The 21967-nt window shown below is 40.1% G+C and overlaps 1 protein-coding gene across 5 annotated transcripts in view; it reads left to right on the plus strand.

Annotated features, from left to right (window-relative positions):
* The window catches only part of LOC137130040 (intermembrane lipid transfer protein VPS13B-like), a 298799-nt gene that overhangs the window by 50643 nt on the left and 226189 nt on the right, over positions 1 to 21967 (plus strand). For all 5 annotated transcript variants that reach the window (XM_067509626.1, XM_067509627.1, XM_067509624.1 and 2 more), the window contains exon 17: positions 13269 to 13453. In XM_067509626.1, coding sequence (XP_067365727.1) covers positions 13269 to 13453 — 185 coding nt within the window. The remainder of the gene's footprint in view (positions 1 to 13268; positions 13454 to 21967) is intronic.

Below are 21967 nucleotides of genomic sequence, written 5' to 3' on the forward strand. Positions count from 1 at the left end.
GGACTTATTTAGACTTCACTCTCTGAGGCACTTTGCGTTTACTTAATTTGATTTAAAAATGAGGGAGCATCGCCCCAATAATCTCCTCATTCTGCTAGTCTGTGGCCTTATACCCTGTTGGAGAAAGCTGATTAGAAATCTGGTTTTGCGTATATTTGGCAGTGATATCAGCTTCATTTATTGGCATGAACTAACCCTAAACCCAACATAATAATTGGTCCATTCAGCTGGTACAATTCAATTCTTTAAATCAAACTTTATTTATACAGCGCCAAATCAAAACTTAGTAATCTTAAGGCACTTTACATAATAAAGTCAAGACTATAAAGATATGTCGAGTAATCCCAACAAATCCCCATGGAGCAGGCCCTAGTGGGGAGGAAAAAACCCCTTTAATGGAAGAAATCTCCAGTAGAACAAGGCTCAGGGTGGGCGGCCATCTGTCTTAATCGGTTGGGGTGAATGGAACGTTTGGAGAGAAAAGAAAAGAGCAACAAGAAGTAACAACAAAACATTTTGCACCCAACTGCGCTTTTGAGCTTACGTTGCATCCTAGAGTGGCCTCCAAAAATGCTTCTAGTGTAGAAGTAGTTTACAAATCTTTCTTGCAGATGAGTGCTCTCTACTGATGTCACTCATCTGGACGATGAAATCAGATGTAGGTGGACAAACTTGGACAATTAGAAATAGATGACCCATATATTTTATCCTCCTAGGATGTTAACAACATAGTGAAATGGATCTGAGAAATTTGCCAGACTTTCACTACCCAATATTTGGGTTAAACCCATCTCCATATAAAGTCAGGAATAAAAAGTCTCAAAAATCCTCAATGCCCACAAATGTCACAAAGCAGGGTGAATGACAGCCTTATATACTGCAACTGTATATTGTTTTAGAATGTTGCTTTACTTGTTGTAAGGTTTTATTGTAGAATGATTTCCCAAAACCTCTTGAAGCTTTTCATATTCCCAATCTTCTGCATTGACACACATGCAGCAGTCTTTCCTCTGCAGAATGACAACGTCTGTACTCTTTCATAGTTGTTCATTGAATGAGTGACTTGCTCGAAAATATTAGTTTGCACACTACATCCAATAGCAAATATTATTAGCACTACCTGTAAGAGTTTTCTTTACACATTTCATAATCTCCCACTTTTTCCATTATTTAATGAAAACAAATCACTACTAGACAGGAATCGCTTCACTAAACCAGGGGCAGACATAGTGTCGATTTTTCCCTTCATGGTCTTATTTAAAAGACATATTTGACATAATAGCGGTGCTCCAAGTGAGTTGGTATGTAATAATCTGACTCTCCTTCTCTCTGTGCCATGTGCACATTAAGGGGGAGATTTAAAGCAGTGCAAAGAGCTGTGACAGAGCGGTCCCTGCTAAAGCTAATATGAATGATTGACTGTGCAGTGGGTTTAGGTGCGACCATCCTGTATTTACATGTATCAAATGTGCAATTGACAAAATAATGGTCCAAGATAAGCACAAATACCGTTACACTCATATTTTCTCCGTGTTAATGGACTTCTGTGGCTCTAGTTCTGTCCATCCGGACTTTATTTCCTGCTCTCCTATTTTATCATCAGTTGTATCTGTGTTTTATTCTTGAAATCACAGTGCTATTAGTTAGGCTGCTTTTGCAACTATGTGATGCTAAAAGATGAGTAGTTTAGAAATCAAACTGAAAAAAAGCATTAAATCATATGATCTGATCTGATCAGTTTTGCTTGAGTAAATTTCTTTGTGTGTATTTGTAATTCTTTCACAGTTTTTAAATACTTCATCCACCACTGCCAGTGGTTTTTAGTCCTGGTCCTTGAGGAACCCAGCTCTGCTTATTTTCCAGCTACTCCTGCACATCCCACTGTTGTTTACCTGGATCAGGTGTGTTCAGTCAGTCAGAAGCTGGAAGATACTTTGTCTTCTCCCATTCCACCTCCATCTAAAGCCTGTTTCACATGTAAACTTCAGACGATGGCATAATAAAATCAGCCTCCGACATTGTCCAGAGTCGCATATCGCACATTTAACACACAGCGGTATATTGCACGAGTGAGAAAAGGCCCACGCGGGAGAAACTCTGCTTCATGCAGTCAGCGCATGTATCTTTTAACGCAGGAAATCTGTGAGAGGCATCTTGGGAATGGATATTCTTATAAAACTGATTGGTTTTTACTTTTCCAGACTTAGTGCAACAAATTAGCTGGCCACATTAGAAAAACAAGACCTTTATTCAGAGTGTGTTTGTGTGTGTTTGTGTGTGTGTGTGTGTGTGCATGTGTGTAGACAGGACTCTAGCAGGAAACTGCTAGCTGCTTTTCTATCTTCACTCCACCCCAACAACCCTTTTGACAATCACTAGATGTTTTTCATTTTCAGAAAGCCTTTCAGATCAGTGCCCCCCATGGTTACTCTTTCACCATGGACAAGCCTTTAGAAATAACACACAGCCTCTCACAGAGTTTCTTAAACAAGTGCTCTGTTATTCTTTGTTGTATGCAGGCCTTTGAAGGAATATAGTATACAAATGTCCAGTAACAGCATGCACTAGGAGACTTTATCTTACTGTAATATGAACAGATCAGATATCGAATAATGTCTTGCTGCCCTAACTGGATTATTTTCACTTCTTTCCAAATCAATCTCTTGTTTAAATTTAACTGGATCTTTCTGAGAATTTGACAGGTAACCACTTGACACATTTCTAATCACTACTGTTTTACTACTGTCACTTTGTATGTGTATATGACTTGGTATAATGTGAAGGTTTGACTTCCTAGTCTGTGGCTCATATTTGAGCTTTTCTAAGACTGTCTTGCTTTCAAACCTGGTGCGTTGCTGCAGTGAAGAAGCTAATTAGCTAATACCCTGATCGGCTGATGCAGTTTTGCTTTGTGTAGATAGTTTTTAAAAAACGTAGAAAATGAACCTCAAACTAATTTAAAGGCTGAGATCCTAATTTCAGTTGACACTACTCTCACTGTGTTTGAGCTATGGGATTCACATATTACAGATCAAATTTGATTTCACAGTATGTGTGACAGACGTGTAGTCGGACAGTTCCTCTCCCAAAGTTGAAAGCTGAGCCCCAGAGTGAGACACAGGGTCAGTGGAGCTGCCAAAAGATGTACTCCACCAGGTGGTAGCATTTAATTTCACTGTATTGATGTTTGTTTTGGAACTGCTCCTTAGTGCTGATGTAACTCAAACAACAACCCTTTCCAAGATGTTCTGTTCTCTAAGCAGGCACTGAACACAGCTGTATAAGCTTTTTGAGTTGTAAGGAAATATAAAAGAAGGTGGGAAGCACAGGACCTTAGTTACGGTGCAGGAGAGACACAGAGCCATTAAGAGAGTAGCAGTAGCTTTGTTCTTACTGTGTCCTAGATTAGCTTTTCCATTCCCAGTGTAAAATGTTGCTTTTGATTTGTCTCCCTATTAGTAAGACATTTTGACTGACAAAAAAGAAGTATAGCTTGCACGGGGAAAGCACAGAAGGTGATGTCATACAGATCCATTGTTCACCCTCCCCATACCTTTCCTCTCACACATGAATCCAGGCACACATACAATATACAGTATGACTGCCAGGCTATCTTGAGGGATTTGGAGAGGTGCTGGGCGTCTGTGAAGATCCAGCATCTCTCCCCTCATGAGTTGGCCCATAGTAAATACTGTAGCTCATGTTTCCTTCACTCTTACCACAAAAGCTCCCACTTCTCAAAGTTGGCAACAAGGGGCCCTAACTGGCCTTGATCCCCTCCCTGCCAGTCTTGGTTTTAAATGGGCATTTGATAATGTTGTGAGACCTTGGGTGTAATTAGACTGAAATGTCTTTGTTTCCTCAGTTTTTTTTGCAAAACGACACTTTTAGACAGGATAATTGCCCAGAGCAATTGCAGACTCTGACCTTGTGGTTCCCATATTGCATTTAAAAATATAAATAAAAAAAAAAAAAATCAGCCTACAACAGAGCAGTCAGACCAATGTATTGGCAATATATTTTCATCTTGGAGTAGTCTGGGGTGAATGTTTCTGGCCTCTATAAAATGCAAGGGCATGTTAATTAAACTTACCTTTAGTGTTGAAATGGAACCCTTCAAGTGGCTCAGTGAAAACGCGGGGATAAACTAGACATTAGAAAATGCACAACCAACTGAAATTTTGATGTCGTCATTCTAATGGTGTTGATTCTTTGGAATCCATGGTACCCTGGTCATTGTGTCTAGGCATCGCTATGGTTAATAAATAACTTCCAAGGAGTGTTGACAGTTGTTCAACATTAAGCTTAGGTCCACTTGATCACTGTCACTATCTTTTGGGGTGTGGAGATACATTCTTACAGTAGTTGGCCAAATGGGACACCGAGATAAGTTAAAAAGCATCGGTATGCTCACCTAAAGGATAATGTGCTACAGAGGCCCTCAACGCAATCATACTGCAGCATTGTACCTACACCACACTTAAGGACATCGGTCAATACAAAGTGTTTAAATGCTAAAATGTTTCTTTAGTCCTCTGTATACAGACAAACAGTGTTTTGATCCTTTTTTGTTTTTCTATTTTTCAGTTCACACACAAGCATTTGTAATTTATTTGGGCTAAAATGATTAGGACACTGGACAAGGGATAATTATAGACAGTAGGGCACATTGTCTGGATAATATGGAAATCTGTATCAAATTTTATATCAATCCTCCCAGTAGATACGTAACATCCATGTAAAGATGTAAATATTGATGTCTCCTCTCCTAGTAAACGCAATCACTAACCAAGGAGTCATTTGGTTCTCAAAATCCTTTGCAGTGCAAGTGAGCCCCACCAGGCTTTACTTACCCCTAAAGAAAGGCAAAAACATGGTACCACAACTTGACATGGAGCCTCAATTTGTCTGGCTGTTAAACTTCTTGCCCCAGATAAAATCAGTGCCTTGGAAATAAAAGGGAGTGGGACGGAGGTGGCAGTAGGGAGCGGAATGTTAGCACTGGCACCTGCATCGATCTCCCAAAAACACAATCTGACTCAGACACAACACACATTCACTTACACCGTATAATATTCGTTACGCACGACCACCTGACAGAAACAGCATATGGAGGCAAGCCAAGGCCCACCAACCAACTAAACAGGCAGCAACAGCAGCAGGCCATAATTCAGCCCCACGCCAGCCTTTATGTGGCATTTTTAGCAGCCCCTGCTCCACGCTTAGCTATTTCCAAGGGGATAATTTCTTAAAGCATGTGACATTACAGGTGCATGTTACATAGCCACAAAAGCTGACTTCCTTTGCAAATGTTTCTGAATAGAAAAGAATGTTGGTTTTCCCTTGATATCTAATTATTGGTCTCTATTATACTGTCAATGGTTAGTTCAGTTTTAGCACTACCTCAAAGATTTTTATGTGAGGCTGAGAAGTCCATTACTATGTCTGGACCAGTAGTCTTTAGGCTCTTGTGATTTATGAATGTTACTTTAGGCATCTGAGGCATGACGCTGGTGAGATTAGAATGCCTCATTACTCCTGTTCTTAGTTAGTCATACCAAGCTGCTTCTGGTCTATGTCTCTAGGAACAGCCAAAAACAGTAGGACAAATGCTTTCTGTGTTCTTCACTTGTAAGTAGTGGAAATCCTAATTAAATTGACCCAATGTACTGTACATGAACACCATTCACTGAAGATAAAACTGGCTGTTACATTTGTCTGCCTGCCATTTTGATGGACAGTATCATTAACAAGTTGAAATGGAGTAAGGATTTTGACCGAAAGAACCTATCATTTCATTAATGTGACTGTTGGATGGAAAAATTCCTAATCTTAGATTCTGTTTTTCGTAACTACTAGTGATCTTGTGAAATATTACCCACACGTAGCTTCTGCTAGGATCATTGTGCCATCTAAACTTTAGTGTTTTGTTTAATGAAGTAATCCCTTGTATTACTTGTCTGTGCCTTATCTGAAAGGTCTGTGTGGGCAGTGTTGAAGTTATACAGATTTCTTATAGGGAAGGATAATTGAATAACCTTAAATCAATGTGTGGTTGCCGTGGTTATGTTCCGCTTTGAGATGTGGTTAAGAAGCTGTAAAAGCAGTACAGAAGACATTTTCATTTTGCTGAACAGAGAAACACGTACTCGGTCCTTCCCCTTTCTTGAAGGCACGTTTCCATAACGGATATGTTTTCATATGGTGAAGCTAAAGGGATTTAGGAACACGCTGCAAAACGTAGGAGCTTTGTATTAACAGGTGTGTATTTAAGGCTTGATTGACATGATGCAGTGTTGTTCAACTTTATTTTGAAGTACAGCAGTTCAAATGACTGAGCTGCAGATTATGTAAATGATTATTTGTATAAAGGAAATGATAAGAGGAGGTGGTTCTAAAGTTTTGGCCCCCTCATTCATTTTAAATAGAGTGGTCAAAACATTAGAACCATCTCTTAATATAATGGACTCCAGTAAAAGTCCACCACTCACTATGATCTAATAAAAAGAAAGTAGACAAACTATAAAACTGAGAAATTATAACATTTTAAAAGTAGAATTCATGGCAGAGCTGCTGTATTGGCCTGCATTAGATTGTACAGGTGTACCTAATAAAGTGGCCAGTGAGTGTGTCTACACAAAGACACACACTGTACACTCACACATAACATGTACTTAGATTGGACTTCCAAGATTGAGTTTTCAGGAGGATGTTGCCAGTTTGCTTAAAGACTCTGTTAATTCCTAAATTTGTCATCTGTGCAACTGAATCTTGAGGGAGGGAAAATAGCGTGGAATAGGAAATAGGGAAGGGTCGGTGGATTATCAGATCTGAGTGGATTATCATGTACTGTGGTGTGCATTCCACTGTCCTCTTCTCCTCACCAGCCCTCGGTGGTCTTCCAGTTTTTCCCACCAAAAAAATCCCATCCAATTTGCACTGCTTCCACTGCCCTGGCTGATACTAAGGTAAGGAAAAAGTACCACCATGCTTAAAAATACAAGAAAGAAATAATTTAAGCTTTACTTGTCAACTTGTTGGGGGGTGCAATCTGTATTTTTATTTTCAAAGGCCATCTGCATGAAGGTCAAAGACCTGAGAGAATAATACTAAAGACAACTTATCTAGATTAAAGACAAAGAAGAGCAGCTGATGCTTCTGTTGAGTTTGGCTTTTCTTGTTGTGACAACAGGGTGTATACGCCTGTGCAAAATCAGAAAATATAAATGTGACATTAGGTCTCCTGTCTCTGTTTGCCCTTATAAGGAACCATATGTCATCCACAGCTGGACATGTTGAGCAGAGGCAGGAAGCTACATGCACACACAGATGCACCATTACACACACACACATACACAGGCCTCTTGATGTGTTTCCCTTTAACGCCTGATGAACCACGTCATTGCCATTTTCTCGCTTTGCCTTCTGCAGCTGTCTGCACAACTTGATTAAAACATTTCTTTTAGTAATCCTTGTGTAATGAAACCCTCTCCTGAGAATGCATATCTGTGTGTGTGTGTGTGTGTGTGTGTGTGTGTGTGTGTGTGTGTGTGTGTGTGTGTGTGTGTGTGTGTGCGTGCGCACGTGTGTGGGGCTGTCAGGGCTACTCCAGATGTGAAGAAGAAGAGGGCTGTATGTGAGAGAGAGAGAGTGGAGTGTTTCCTTCTGATGATTGATTGAAAAATGAACACATGGAACACCTTTGACCCTGGGGAACCACAAAACTCTCAGCTGTGGCCACTGTCTACGTCTCCCCGTTAGAAATGCACTTTCTCAGTTGTGTATTAATTTTCAAAGGTCTGTCATTTATCAGTCCTCATGTATAAACTGCATGTGCTGGAAAGATTGATTTAATAAACTTTAAACCACTTTGGAAAATCCATTTATTTATCCCCATTTGTTTTGTTTTTTTTTTTACCTGCTGAAGTAGCAGGTAAAATAGTTCAGTAAAATCCAGGACACTGGAGACAAGTTGTAATGAGTGCTGTGAGTCATTTATGGCTGCTGTTGAAAAACTTTTCTATATCGGGGGCTTCTGCCTGGTGGCTCAGTGGTAGAGCATTTGGCTGGAATGCAGAAAGCTGCGGATTCAAATCCCACCCCATCAGGTGTGGCCCTGCCCACCCGTCAAAGGGCAACCTGGTTGCCGGTCCTGAGCCTGGACAAAAATGGAAGGGCATTGGGTGTAAAAACTCAAGCCAAATCATAGTGCACGTTCCACTGTGGCCACCCCTGAGGGGACATGCCGAAATCTGTTGATCTTTTCTACGTCAAGGGCTACACTTCCCATCAAGCCAATGACATAGACCATGTGCTGTCAAATATTAATTTTTAAACAGATATTATGGGAAAATACAATAAGTAAATGAAATCAGTTATAAGGTACAATTTTTTTATTCACTAATAATGTTTCTTTAGCTTAGGTTTTTTTTTTTTCTTTTGCTTTAGTTTCCTTGGTTCTTTGGTTCTATTGTTTTTTTTCTTCAACCCAATTGACACCCAGGTGTTAAAATGACAACTTTTGCCATCCCCCAATTTATTGTTCAGTGTGAAGTGCTTGCATGATTTATAATGTTCTTTTGGAGACTTTGCAAGACACTGTAGTGAGTCTTTTGTAGTAAGATAAAAGAGGGGACTTGAGAGCAGCTCATAATTCACTCTGGTTATTTTCAAGAGGGGTCAGTGACCTTGGCTAGGAGAGATGGAGATTTCTGCAGCACTTCAAGTCAGACCAGCAAGGGAAAAAAAAAAACTTAAGGTACAAGCTGTCAGTCTTCCCTTCCCTCCATTTTCAAAATCATTGGTTCCAAAGAATTTATAAAGCATGGAAACACTAGCACTAGAGCATTTAGTGAACTGTTTCATTTGGGGAATGTTTGTATTGGTTACTTGGTAGAATGTGACAGTGAATGATTTGTAGAAACTTCAGATAACTTATCACTGGTCACAAGATGGTGGCTATCTGTTGTATCTAATAGTCAAATAGGTCAGTCAATAATGAATTTGCACTGATGTTATTGTGGACTTTGTAAATAGTCTCAGGAAAGTAAAGAGAAAGGACTTTCTTCTTCTTCCTTAAACCTAGTCTGTGTTATCTTTTCAATACTGTCACAAACTTTTAAAAGTTGTTTAGTGTGTTATGTTTCAGGCCATGTGCAATTTGCCATTTGGCTCCTATTGAAGACAAAGTCCACCTGTGTTGGAGAATCTTTTTTATGTGTGCCTTTTATGTGGCTTCTCCGTCTGCTTCTGTATAGTGCTATGCCAGAAACCATGGGACATCTAAGTCTCGTCGATTAAGTGAGTCAGCGATGTTTTAGCAGCACACAGAACATCAGCAGCAAATTAGGCAGGTGGTATAATGTTGTTTGTAATGTTTTGTCTAAATGCATATTTGGAAACAATTGCTCTGCGTCTGTACCGTTTTTTTGCTTGAATGTGTGTGGTTTCTGTGATGGCTAGAGCTGCAGCTGTATTTGTCTAAATTTAGTTGTGACCGCAGTCAGACTAGACCAGACCAAGAAGCTGACTAACTTGAGAAGCAATGACATGACTAGACCTCGGCTAATACGACATCAAAAGAGTTTCGTACAGGCATAGGGTTACTCAGAGTTGGTAAAATGTAGGACTAGGCTAAGTACTTATAGCATATAGCTGTAAAGGCATAGCATATGACTAGATGGCTATGAGCTTGGAACTAACAAATATGCTGATTACTTAATTTTTTCCCAAATAATTTGCGTGTCTCTGCTTCATGTCCACATTTGAGCATGCACATAAGAAAACAGAGTGCCATAGCTGCTATGGTATATGTGACTGGCTTGCACCCCTTGCCCAACAATCACATTTTGACAGTGGCCAGAAAGAGCCTGCCTTTTAGCCTGTTACCTAGCCAGATAGTCAACAGGTTCAGCAGCTGACCTGCCCTCTCCTCGGTCTAGTTGTTTGTCACTCATTTATGGAACCAACAGGTTATAGGTCATAAGGTCTAATGTTGTTGACCTACAACAGAGATTGAAAGATCAAATTTTTCATAGTTCTTAACTAATTTTGAGCTCCTCCTAACTTTCCTGGTTGCCTCTGCGTTTTAATGAAATAAGCTATTGACTGAAGGGACTACTGTGAGGTCAGAGACACACTATTCAGGGATGCATTCATGTTCAGGCCTAGGACCTGATTTCTTGAATTATGAATCAGGATCGAAAATGGGCTTGGTCTCCACATTATAAGAGTAGAAGTAGGTTTAAATGAGTTTCCTCCTGGCTTGGAGTTTTTCGGTTGCCGTGTACATACAGCACGTTTCAAAATATATTAGTCATTTTTTAATGCAGGTGGTGCTGCAGGTAATAGAGCATTTTACCTCTTGAACACTATTGTTTCCTTCAAAGCCTGTTGTAACAGCAAGAGAGCTGCCTGCCAGAAAGCTGTTTACCATGTTGCAGCAAGAAAGACTGACTGTGCCAGCTACTTAATGAAAACCGATGAGTGTCTGGCTGTCTTCACGAAGTTCAACATTCCCGAAACACCCTAATGAGAGTTTCTGCTTCTCATTTAGCGCCAAGATTCACGTTGCTGTTTGCAAAGAATTGGGTATAATATAATAAAAACAGGTGCATAATTAAAAGTTTTAGGTGACCACATGCACATGATAGCACCCCTGAAACGCTATAAACACTCAAATAAGCCAACAAACTTTCATCCCTTGCCAGTCCTCCCATTGAAGTGGCTTTGCAGGCACATTTGCTCTGCATGTGGGGACATTGTTGCTGCTAGGTCCCCTTCACTTTTTTTTTTTGTTGAGCAGTGATATCTAACTACGCACACAGGCAAGAATGCATTTGAACACACAAAATACACATGAAACTTGATTTAGTTGATGTTTTGCTAAATAGCATAAAACATAGTATTTCCTTACTTGAGGAAAGCATGTTTTCGCATGATGGCAAATGCACTACATGTTGGAAAAGGGAATTCAGAACTCTGTCAAAGTAAACTCATTGACCTTGTTAGGTTTGGAGATTCTTTTTCTCTCTTACAGTGCATTTGTTTTTACTGTACTCTTACATTGTTCTTAACCAAACAGTTGCTTTCCTATATTAGCACCCCCTGAGACAGCAGGCAGTTAAAAACTTGGAGCCTGCCTGAGTGCAGCGAACAGCTCTTGTCACCCTGCTAAACCACCCAGGAGCAGAAGAAAGGTAAAAACAAAGGAGGAGAGGGAGGAAAAAAAGGAGTTAAATTATTGCAGAGCCGCTGAATGATGGGAGAGACCTTGCGATGTATACTAGACTCTAAACTAGGAGCAGAGCAGAATAGATATGCGTTTAGATTAACTGTGATGCTTGTTCCCGACCCCCTGCAGCTACCGCTGGAATTAGTCAAGGTTCTGTTTTCAACGAAAGTGCTACTTACGGAGCAGCACCTCTATGCTTCCATTACAATATGAATTCAAGCCTATGACCCAAACCCACCTATGTAATCCCATCAAGTATAGTAGATCTGTACAGTATGTGGGCAGCACTTTTATACTTTCAAACAGAAAAGAGGAAAACGGGTTTGAACAAACAGGCGTGTTTTGCAGTGCTTTATTTAGGCTGGTTGGGCATTAGGAAAGATTCTTTTTTCCTTATGATCCACAGAACATGGTGACCAGTACAGAAAGACGGATAAAAGTCAGTATTTAAAAGTCATAGCAGTAACAATTGCTTTCTAGCTCATAACTCTCAGCATATATATGATGTTTTGTATAGGGTGTGGAAGAATTGCATTTGAATGTGTTTTGAGTCATTATCAATATTGGAAATAGGCTATATTTCCTCTATCACACAAGCACTGAGCTTTGTTAGTTAGTTTTTGCATGTTGTAGCTTGCTGTTAATCATTAATATATAGTTTGAATATTTCAGCTATTGAAAGATTGCTGCCATCTCCACAAGCTTTATGTTGTTGCTGCTGTTGTGTTGTCTTCAAGTCTCTTTGAGGTCATGTTTGTAGTGGAAAGAATCTTACCACTACCTGCACATAATTTACATGTTACAATAATGTTCTTATCATTGTTCCAATAAAGAATAATGTGAATATTTACAGCCTTTGAGGGGGGCCTGGCTCAGTGGTAGAGCATTTGGTTGAGATGCAGAAGGCCATGGGTTCGAATCCTACCCCAACAGGTGTGGCCCCACCCAGCCGCCAAGGGCCACCTTGGTGCCGGTCCCGAGCCCAGATATAATCGGTGGGGTGTGGCAGGAAAGGCATCTGGTGTAAAAATAACTCGTGCCAAATCGACGTGCGGAATACGTTCCACTGCGGCGGCCCCTGAAGGGACAAGCCGACAGCCGTTGCGAATATTTACAGCCTTTGAATGTGGCCACTTCCAAGCCAGTTTACTGCATATGCTGCTGCTACTTGTGATGGGTGCAAGCTTGAGGGCTCCAAATATTAAATGTCCGATTTCAAATCAATCTTTGATGTAGCGACAACAAAAGTAATGTAATGAGTTGCTTTATGAGAGGGTAACTGTAATATTATGAAAATTATTTCTAACTTTTTACACTATTCATTACTGGGGAATGTAATATTAGCACAGTAACGTGTTACAGCCCCGTGCTGAAGAAAAACATTTTAAAAGAGAAACTAAAGAAAAAAAAGTGTGTGTGTGTGTGTGTGTGTCGGATGAGAGCATGTTGCACTCAGATTCTGATAGACAGTGGCCTGGAAGACTCCATCTGACTGTGCTGTTACATCATCCCCCTGAACACTCAACTCATCAGCTTGTCATGCACATGCTGTACACTCACACAAACTCGCTCCCTCCTCACTTTTAGAGGCAGATGACAAGTTAAATGTGTAGAGATTCTTTTCAGGGTAAGATTTCTGGGCTGTACATCTTTTCACATAAATCATCGTAACAGTTTTGACGGAGAGGAGAGAAGCATCGGCAGCAAACTCACACCTACAAGCCAAGTAACTTAGGAAAGCTTTGCTTTCACTTAGTACTTCAGTTCTTCAGTTTGCTGTTGGAATGTATTTCTACCTATTTGGCCCTTTGTGATATCAATGAGCTGTTTTATATTGCGATGTGATATTGATGGATTTGTGGAAGTCGTGAACCATTTGTTTCCACTAGTATCAGTTTCATTCAGTGTATGTCGGCACTTATGTGCAACTCTCCATTCTTTCATTTATTAATGTTAAAGTATCCTGACTGTCTGTGCCTCTTCCAAAATACTTTATGTGAACCCTTTTTCTTTGTCCCTTGTCCCTCTTTTGCAGGAGCAAAAGGTCTTCAGTCGCCACAGCAGAGTTTATTTTTGAGCTTCCCCACTTCACTGTGCAGGCCACAAGGGCCCAGATGCTTTTGCTCCAGGTGATATGCCAGAGCTGGACCCACAGCATGATCAGTGGAGCCCCCCTGACACTCAGCGAAAGTCTTCTCAATGATGTGTACAAAGCTCCAGGTAAACCATGCTCGACAGTAGATTGTTTGACTATTACTAAACGTCCTGCTACCTGACCAAGTAGTGATCTGGGCCCGTTCTGCTGATGCCTGAGCAGCTTCTGGTCTGTCTTACAACAGACCAAAGCCTTTCTCTGGTACAATGGACGTGGGCTTTGTGTGCGATAATGTCCTTTCACATTTTTGAATGTATGTCTGTGTGTTTGTGAAAAATGACCCCTTTCCCCTGACACTGTACTGTTTGGCTGAGAAGCGAAAGATACCTGGTTTCATCATAGAAGAGCAGTGATCATTTTTCCTACGCATGCGTTTATAATTGCTTGGCAAGTCAATGGATCCTCCATGTTTTTTGTTTGGTTCAGTTTTTATTGTAGGGTAGCAATTATAATTCTACAATGGCAACTCAAACATTTGGCAAAATAAAAATAAAATACCCACACAGAAGATTAATGTGTCCTTTAGCAGCTCATTCTGTATTTCAACCACAAGTAGTAATGAAACAAAGAACAAACCACATCCCTTGGCTCATCTGGTCTCTTTTAGACTATTATATTAGATGTTAATGCATTCATCATTGTAGCTGATTTATTGAAATCTCCCTTTTCTCATAAAGTTCATTTACTGTTCTTTGTTTGTTCACTTCTATATGAACTAAAGCTTGTTTCTTAGTACCAGTAAATTTTCAAGACATATATGTGCAACAGGCTACAGCTTAAAGTGATTAGGGTCTCTTAGGAAAAGCTTTATGGTTCTTTCTCAGGGCTCAGCTCATCATGTGCCAGACTATCATTCACCTAATACAAGTCAGCCTTATAGCAGCTGTCAGGTACTATGTTGCAGAACTGAACATGTCTAAAACTTAAGGTCTCCAAATGAGACTCTATGGGTTAAAGATCATAAAGGTCTCGTGTCAAGTGTGAGGTACCGCACCTGCAGTGGAGGGCAAATCCATTCTAAAATAGTTTTACACTTCATGTAGCTTAGGATGTCCTAATGGTCTAATAATAATCTTGCCCCCTGTTAAAGAAATGGAGGCGAGCCTCAATTCAATAAAACAGTAGCTTTTCTTATGACGGTAGCATCTGGACAGTCCTCTAGGGGGCCTCGGATTTTCCAACTCATTAGGATCACGTTGTTTGGTATGCCGTCAACATTCTCCCTTGCCCAAGCCAGCCAAGCTACCTTCTTCAATGTTGTGGAGCTGCCAAAATGCATGAAACTGGTCTCCCGTGGAGTGAAGTCAAATATTCCTCTCCTTTCTCTGCCTTTCTTTTGGAATGAAGCTTGACTAGCAACATGGAGAAACATTTGCACATCTGGTTTGTGTGCTGGCAGGTTAGAAAAAGACCAGTGCGGGAAAGTTTTTTTGTGTTTTGAAGGCAAGAGAGTGAAGGGGAATAGGTGATGTGTTGCTTAAGTATATTTTTAAATCGGGAAAAATTGCCAAGAGTTGCTTTTGAAAATGAGGTGATGCTTTCGCCTTTCCAGCCACTCTCAACCTTTGTTTTGAAAGCTAAAAAAACGGGATATGTAGAAGGGGAGAGATAGCAGAGTAGAGAAGCACAGACACTTCTGGACTATGTTTGCTTTAGTGTGTTATGTTTGATTTATCTTCCTCGCACCCGGTGCCATCTTGCTGCATAGTCATGTCTACGCTGAAATTGAGGGATCAGAGGCAGTATATAAAGTGGATCTAGTGAGGCATGACATCAACCATTTGCATTGCAGCTGGTTTGAAGTCCAGAATTATGGCTTCATTTGTTGCCACATTTCCAGTGTTCCAGGGTTAAGCGTCTTCCAAATACTATTATGATAATCTCATATCAAAATAAATAGTTTTAAAAGTTTTGTTTTACTGTTGTAACTCATCATCTATTTCTGGAAAACAATTATTATTTATTTTATAAACAGATTCTTTAAAATCTCAGTGCAAGTTCAGGAGCTCTCTGTCACACATCCATTCCTTCTACAGGCCTATAATCCTTTTTGATGGAGATAAAACATTCAAAAGTATTACGCCAGTATTTGGTGAACTAAATTATTATTATTATTTTTTATTTTGAGTCTCATTCGGTTATCTTGGCGACAGTCCGTAAACATGGTGGAGTAGCTTAAACGTTATAAAGTTTGACTATATTTCATTAATGTTAAAGCAACAACAGCAAAATACAATATTATGGGATAATATTTGCAAAAAATGGAGGGAGAAAGACACATCTTTGTGCTTAAACATGGTTATGACAATAACTGCTTTTTCCTAAAGGAGGAGAATAATGTACAACACATATATGGGATATCATGCCCTCCTGTGGCCTGGCTGAAGACACCTCTATTAATGCCTTAAAAGCAGGCAACCTGTGATGATCTGCAGCTCTGCCTGCACATATAAACCTCAGTCGCCACAATTTTCCCCCTCAGTTCTTTGCTCTTCATCTAGTAAATTTTGCAAATTTTGGTTTGAATAGCTACTGCTAGAATTCCAGCAGTATCCACAAGGCAGTACATTTAGCTTTGTGTTTTCACTTCATTCTAAATCTGTTTAACTGTTCTTGTTGGCGTTAGGGACAGCGGTCTTTGTTTGTGATATGTCTCTGTCACCACAGTTGTCCCCTCTGTTTGATAGCTGCTCTTTGCCCAGCTTAGCTGTGAGAAGGGGCAGCATGGTGTTGTACCACGTTCCTCTACTTCAGAGAACAGACGTTATAGTCATAACTATTTGATGTAGGACAGCCCTGGTCCAATGTGTCATTACCCCATGGGGCAAGGAGACACCTTTGCTCCTATAAGCCAGGGAAACAAGCCTCCACAATCCAGTTGTAAAATTGCTGTTTTGACATTGCCCCTTCCTTGATTTTGCTGGCAAAGCAGAAAGAAATGGTCACATTAAATGCACACATGCAGTGAGGTCCATGTTAAAGATAGGGGGCAGAAGCTCTGGAGCTTGAAGACCATAGAGCTGTAATCTGTGAAGCTAACCTTTGGTACTGTACATAAGTTGCATTCGGCCGTAGGATAACCTTCAAACTTTGGTGAGCAAACTGGGTACAAGTTTGTTGCACAGACAGAGCATGGAGATTACCAACTCGCATAGTAGACGATAAAGCAAGAAGGGCTGTTTTATATGAAAGACAATTTATATCAACAGACTCAATTGGTTTAAATGGAGGGCCGCAATCCCTGGCATGGACCACTGAAATGGCAGAACATCATGTTCCTGAGTAAAAACCTCTAGTTAATGAAGGAAGGAGCACTTTGAATTGTTGTAACTACATTAGAAGAAATAATCTTAGCTGGTTAAAAGTGAACACTGCACCATAGCAACCAAGAATAAAACAGTTTTTAACAGGGGAAGAGAGCAAGCATCCACCCCTTCACCCCGCATGGTCTGTGTTTCATGGCCAAAAACACTGCCAGCACCTGTAGCTTGTTGGTGTTGGTGTATTCTGTGAATGTGCGGCGAGCCAGCGTCAGACCGAAAAGCAGTAGTTGCTATTCGGAGACTGTGACCTTGAATGCAAGCTTGACAAACAAACCCCTGGGCCTATTGGGTTTAGCAATTGCCTCCGTGTTAACATGCGGAACTATTACATCGTTAGCTATTTGTTTAACACTCCCAGATCTAATATAGGACATAGTTCGCCCACTCTCTTTGAAACAAAATAATGGCTGTACCAACCTCTGCTTAGAATTGCTTGGAAAATTGCTTTTTATCCCCAACTGGCAGATGCAAAACAGAAGTAATTAATAAGTATATATTAATAAGGGTGTGTGTGTGGGATTCGAAAGCATTGATATTCAGTGAGCTGATTAAAAATGGGAATCAGATTCTCTAAAATTAAATCCAGCCCCATCCTTAGTGACAGATATGTGTACTGTTGAACTGTTGATCTTATTTGGCTCGCTATGTATTTAGCATTGAGTTATTTGTCAGCTGACTGGCTGCAAACTGTTTGTACAAAAGTCAGATGTGTGTTCCGATTTAAGGTCTGTGTTTGTTCTTGTATCACCAAACAGCAGTCATCAGGCCAGTGCAAGTACAGAGGTGATACATATGCTCACATGACAAGACCAAACACTGAACTTGGCAAAAAAGATTTTCATTGCTCTACAAATTCCTCATTCCGTTTACCCTTTTGATGTTACAGGATTTTTTAATAGTGAAAGGTGTTTCATATCGTGGTCTAGCTGATAACACAGATGGTCAGTGTCCTTCATGGGGAGGCCATACACAAATGGCCTCCCCATGTTCAGTTCAGCAAGGAACAAAATAAATTACAAAACTTTCAGTTTTATTCTCAAGGCACTGAAAGACAGCCAAGGCAAAATAAAAAAAATAAATAAAAAAACAGCTGCTGGGATCTGTAAGACTTGACTTATTGTGCCGCCCAGTGACAGCTACAGCAGCAATCAACCAAGCAACATAAGCAGTACAGCTTGAAAGACAAATGAGCAAAATCAGAACACAACTGATTAAATCTTATTATCAGACCTTCATTATTCCTGCTTCTACTTTTATAAACCTTGGTTCTTTCTTTTATTTTTTTTTTCCCTCTTTTTGCACAATTCTTTGCTAACAACGTTGTAATTTTATCTTATAACTATCACTTTTCTCTCATTTTGAATTAATTGTTCATATTAAATTTTCCTATCCTGGTTGCTTTAATAATTATTTCTATTATCATTAATAGCAGGCTTGTCTTTAACTTTTTTATTTATACTGGTTGCGGTGGCAACTGTAGTAGTTGGAGAGGAGACAGTAATTCCTGCTTAACCTTGCTTCTAGCCACTGCTAACCTCATCTTATGTGACACACTTACCACAGTGACCTTGGACACATTCCTTGAGTCTATATGTATTTGTGTATTACTGTATAGTATGTTGTCCGTGAACGTGTGTTTGTGCTTGTCATTTGTCTAACCAAGGTAAAACATTTAAGTGTTTCCAGTAAGTAATGATTTATACTCTTTCTAAAGTGACTGTCACTTCAACAGAGCTTCAGAAGTTCTCTGAAGAGCTGGGAGAACATGCCCAAAAAGCATCTCAGTGTCACTGCCTTTAGGGTAGAGTCCCTAGACGTAAGCGATTTTTTTTTTAAGTATAACCCACATGTTAGGCTGCTTGAAGTTTGCCAGACTATGAGAAAGGCCTCTGAGAGCATGAGGTTTAGCAGTCTGCTGAGACTAAATGTTTGAAAACACGAGTTGAGGGTCACCACAGCGGATCATGTTGACATGTACCGACATGTTCTACCGGGCTTGGACCGGCACTGCACAGCTGAGGATGCGAATATGCTGTTAGGGGTTCAGTGCCTTGCCCAGACACACTTCGATACATAGCCCGGAAAGCAACCGGGATCGAGCCACTGAACCTGTAGTCTGTGGACGACTCCCTTACCAACTGAGCTACAGTCGCCCGATGGATTGCAACCAAATACAAACGGGAGGAACCTGCTCCAGAATGCACATGACCTGATACTGGTATCACGGCTCCCCTTACTGCACAACAATGACTGCATTGACATGCACTTGAGTAGCTGGGGCACTCGGAGAAATCCGTTTTCTCGGCTAAACGGTGTAAATGGTGTTTACATGTACTTAAGAAACCTGGTTACGGGTAATCCGTGTATACATACAGCAGCAGAGTAACCTGATTTTTCCTCCACTCAGAAGCCTAACACACATTTTAAATGTATTGAGAAAAAGAAAACGCTGTAGCCTTTGGTTACGCACATGCACAATTTGAGAAAGCTGATTAGAACCCTGGTTACGCATATACATGGCAGAGAAACAGGTGTTCTACATGGGGAAACCAGGTTTCCCTCATCCCCTACACCTGATTTAGGAAACCAGCTTTCCTGTTTATATGACACTTGAAATTGAGAGAAAGCCAACTGTAACCTGGCTACTTAAGTCCATGTAAACGCACTCAGTGACACAAAGCGGACATCAAAGACCATGCAGAAGTGGCTTCACGACAAGTTTTAGAATGTCACCGAATGGCCCAGGAATGGAGATAAACCCAAAAATACTGGGGAGAAGGTGGCATTTTAGGTGCTTCCCATTCAATCTGAGAGAGCTTTAAAATTTGCTAGACAAAATGCATCGTAATGCAGATTTTAAATGTATCTGCTGATGGGACATTTCTTATATGTTTTGAACTGAGATTTCAGTGGCAGGACGTTGTTTCCCCTGCTTTGTGTTGACCTAAGAGGCAACTATTAGACTGAAAATGATCTGTGTGTGTGTGTGTGTATATATAATATAAAAAAAAACATTTCACACATTTTTTAGGCAGTAACTCCATTTATATTGTTATGATCAGATCATCTGTGTTTTCCAGTACAAAATTTTAGCCCATACCTTTCAGCCACTGATAAAGCCACATGAGGAAGTTTTTTTCCACATTAGGGTTATACTTCTTTTAGCCTGTAAGAGGCAAAGATTTAGTATTTTTAATGCATTTATTTGTGATGTTGGGGTTTAAATAATGTAATGTAGCCGGTGTAATCTACTGTCTGGATACCTACTTGTATTATAAAAATTGACCACGCTCTTAATATATGTTTTGATGATTCCTTCGATTTTTCTACAAATAAGTTATAGAGAATTGACACGTGGCCCTTGCTGTCTAGAAGTCTCAGAGTGAGGTCTATTAATGATGATATAGGAGGAAGTGCCAGGCTATTATCCTGTTTAAACATAATGTCGCTCCTAATCTGAAGGTATTTAAAAAAATGTTTTCCTGGAATATTATGTTTCGTTTTCAAGTCATTAAAAGTCATGAGGGTGTTGTTTTTATATAAGTCTGATATTTTTGCCAAACCTTTATAGGACCAAAGTTTAAAACCCGGGTCTGCTCTATTTGCTGGGTCTCTAAATGAGCCTGAGCTCTGTGCTCTGTTACCGCGTTTTTTTAAAAAGGGGTAATTGATCTGCTTGAATAACTCCTTTGAGTTTTTGAACACATATATTGGCTCAGAGGTATTCCTATTCCTTGAGACTCCATCGTAACCCAAGATGGTGGGTGTTCCTGCAAGAAGTAGAACCTGGCAGCCCTAATTTGTGCTGCCCAGTAGCAACAAATGGGATTTGGAACCTGCAGCCCGCCTCTGTCATAGGGCAGATAAAATAAATGCCTCTATTCTCTGGTTTCTGGAAGAGGAATATAGGTGGTTCAAGTGGGAGTGATTGAAAAAGATATAAGAACTTGCTCATTTTTAGAATATACAGCACCATGACCCATCTAAGAAATTCCCCTGTTATGCCAAATCAAATCAATACTGCCAATCTACTCTATCGAAAGCCTTTTCCACACCCAATAACAGTGTAGCAAAATCAGAGAGAGCTTCCTTATTAAAGAGAGTACTAGTAAGAGTACTCTTCTGATGTTATGGAAGCCCTGTCTACCCTGCACAAAACCATTTTGACCTGGGGGAATAGTGGGTCTAGTCTTCTTGTTAATGTTTTCTTTAGAATTGTTTGGTCATTTTCTAAAAGCGATATTGGTCGATAAGAGTTTCATTGGTTTGGTTCTTTCCCCGGTTTTAATAGAAGTGAAATTTCTGTATTTAAATTAGGGGGAAGGGACCCTCTGTCAAATAACTCTATCCATGTCGAGCAAAGCTGGTATTAATTTATGTCTAAAAATGTAATATATTTCAATAGGAATTGCATCTGTCCCAGGTGTTTTGCCTCCATTCAGGGCGGTTATAGCTTTAGCATTATTTTTTGAAAGGCAGCCTTTTTGAAAGACAAAAGATTGAGAAATTTTAAATCGTCATAAAATTGGCATTTCCATCAGTGATGGATTTAGCTTCAGTGCAGTTACCACAGCTGGGTTTCTGGCCACAGAGCTCTGTGGTGGTCTGGAGAAGGATAAGGGGGGGGTCTGGTAGAAGCTGGTTGGTGGTGGTCACCAGACGTGCTCTAGATGATTGCCGGGTGATATATGAGCTGTGACATAACTTTAGCATGACAGATATAGGGGAAGAGAACAGAGGAAGAGAGAGTGAACCATATAATGAGCAGAATGAAAAATGAAAAAGAAGGGAAATAAAGTGCAAAGGGAAAAATAAAGACAGAATGTGGGGTGGACCTCAGTGCCCAGATATACAACTGACCACTGGTTTTCTTAATTAAACCCAGCTTTGACACCTAATTGAGTGTCAAGTAGGACTAAGGTGCACACACACATAAAGTGACGTGTATATATGCCCAGATGGATGCTCACCTCCATCTTTAGCAACTAAACAGCACACAATCCCATTTAAGGCAAATGACGTCAAAGATATTGGAATACACTGAGCCTGTGCTCTCATTGCATAGTGACTACAAGAATGTTGATAATAATAGTCCAGGAATAATAGTCTTACTGGTTGCAGTACAATCCTTATATTCTTCTGTTCTCCTTACATGTGCAATGTGGATGAGTGGTAAAGAGAGAAAATATAGAAAATTGACTAAAAATTAATCGAGGTTATTCCAGAGAGCCTCATTCATCCTTTGCTGTTTGCCAT

The sequence above is a fragment of the Channa argus genome, chromosome 7 (assembly GCF_033026475.1).
Source record: "Channa argus isolate prfri chromosome 7, Channa argus male v1.0, whole genome shotgun sequence".
Taxonomy (NCBI): Eukaryota; Metazoa; Chordata; class Actinopteri; order Anabantiformes; family Channidae; genus Channa; species Channa argus.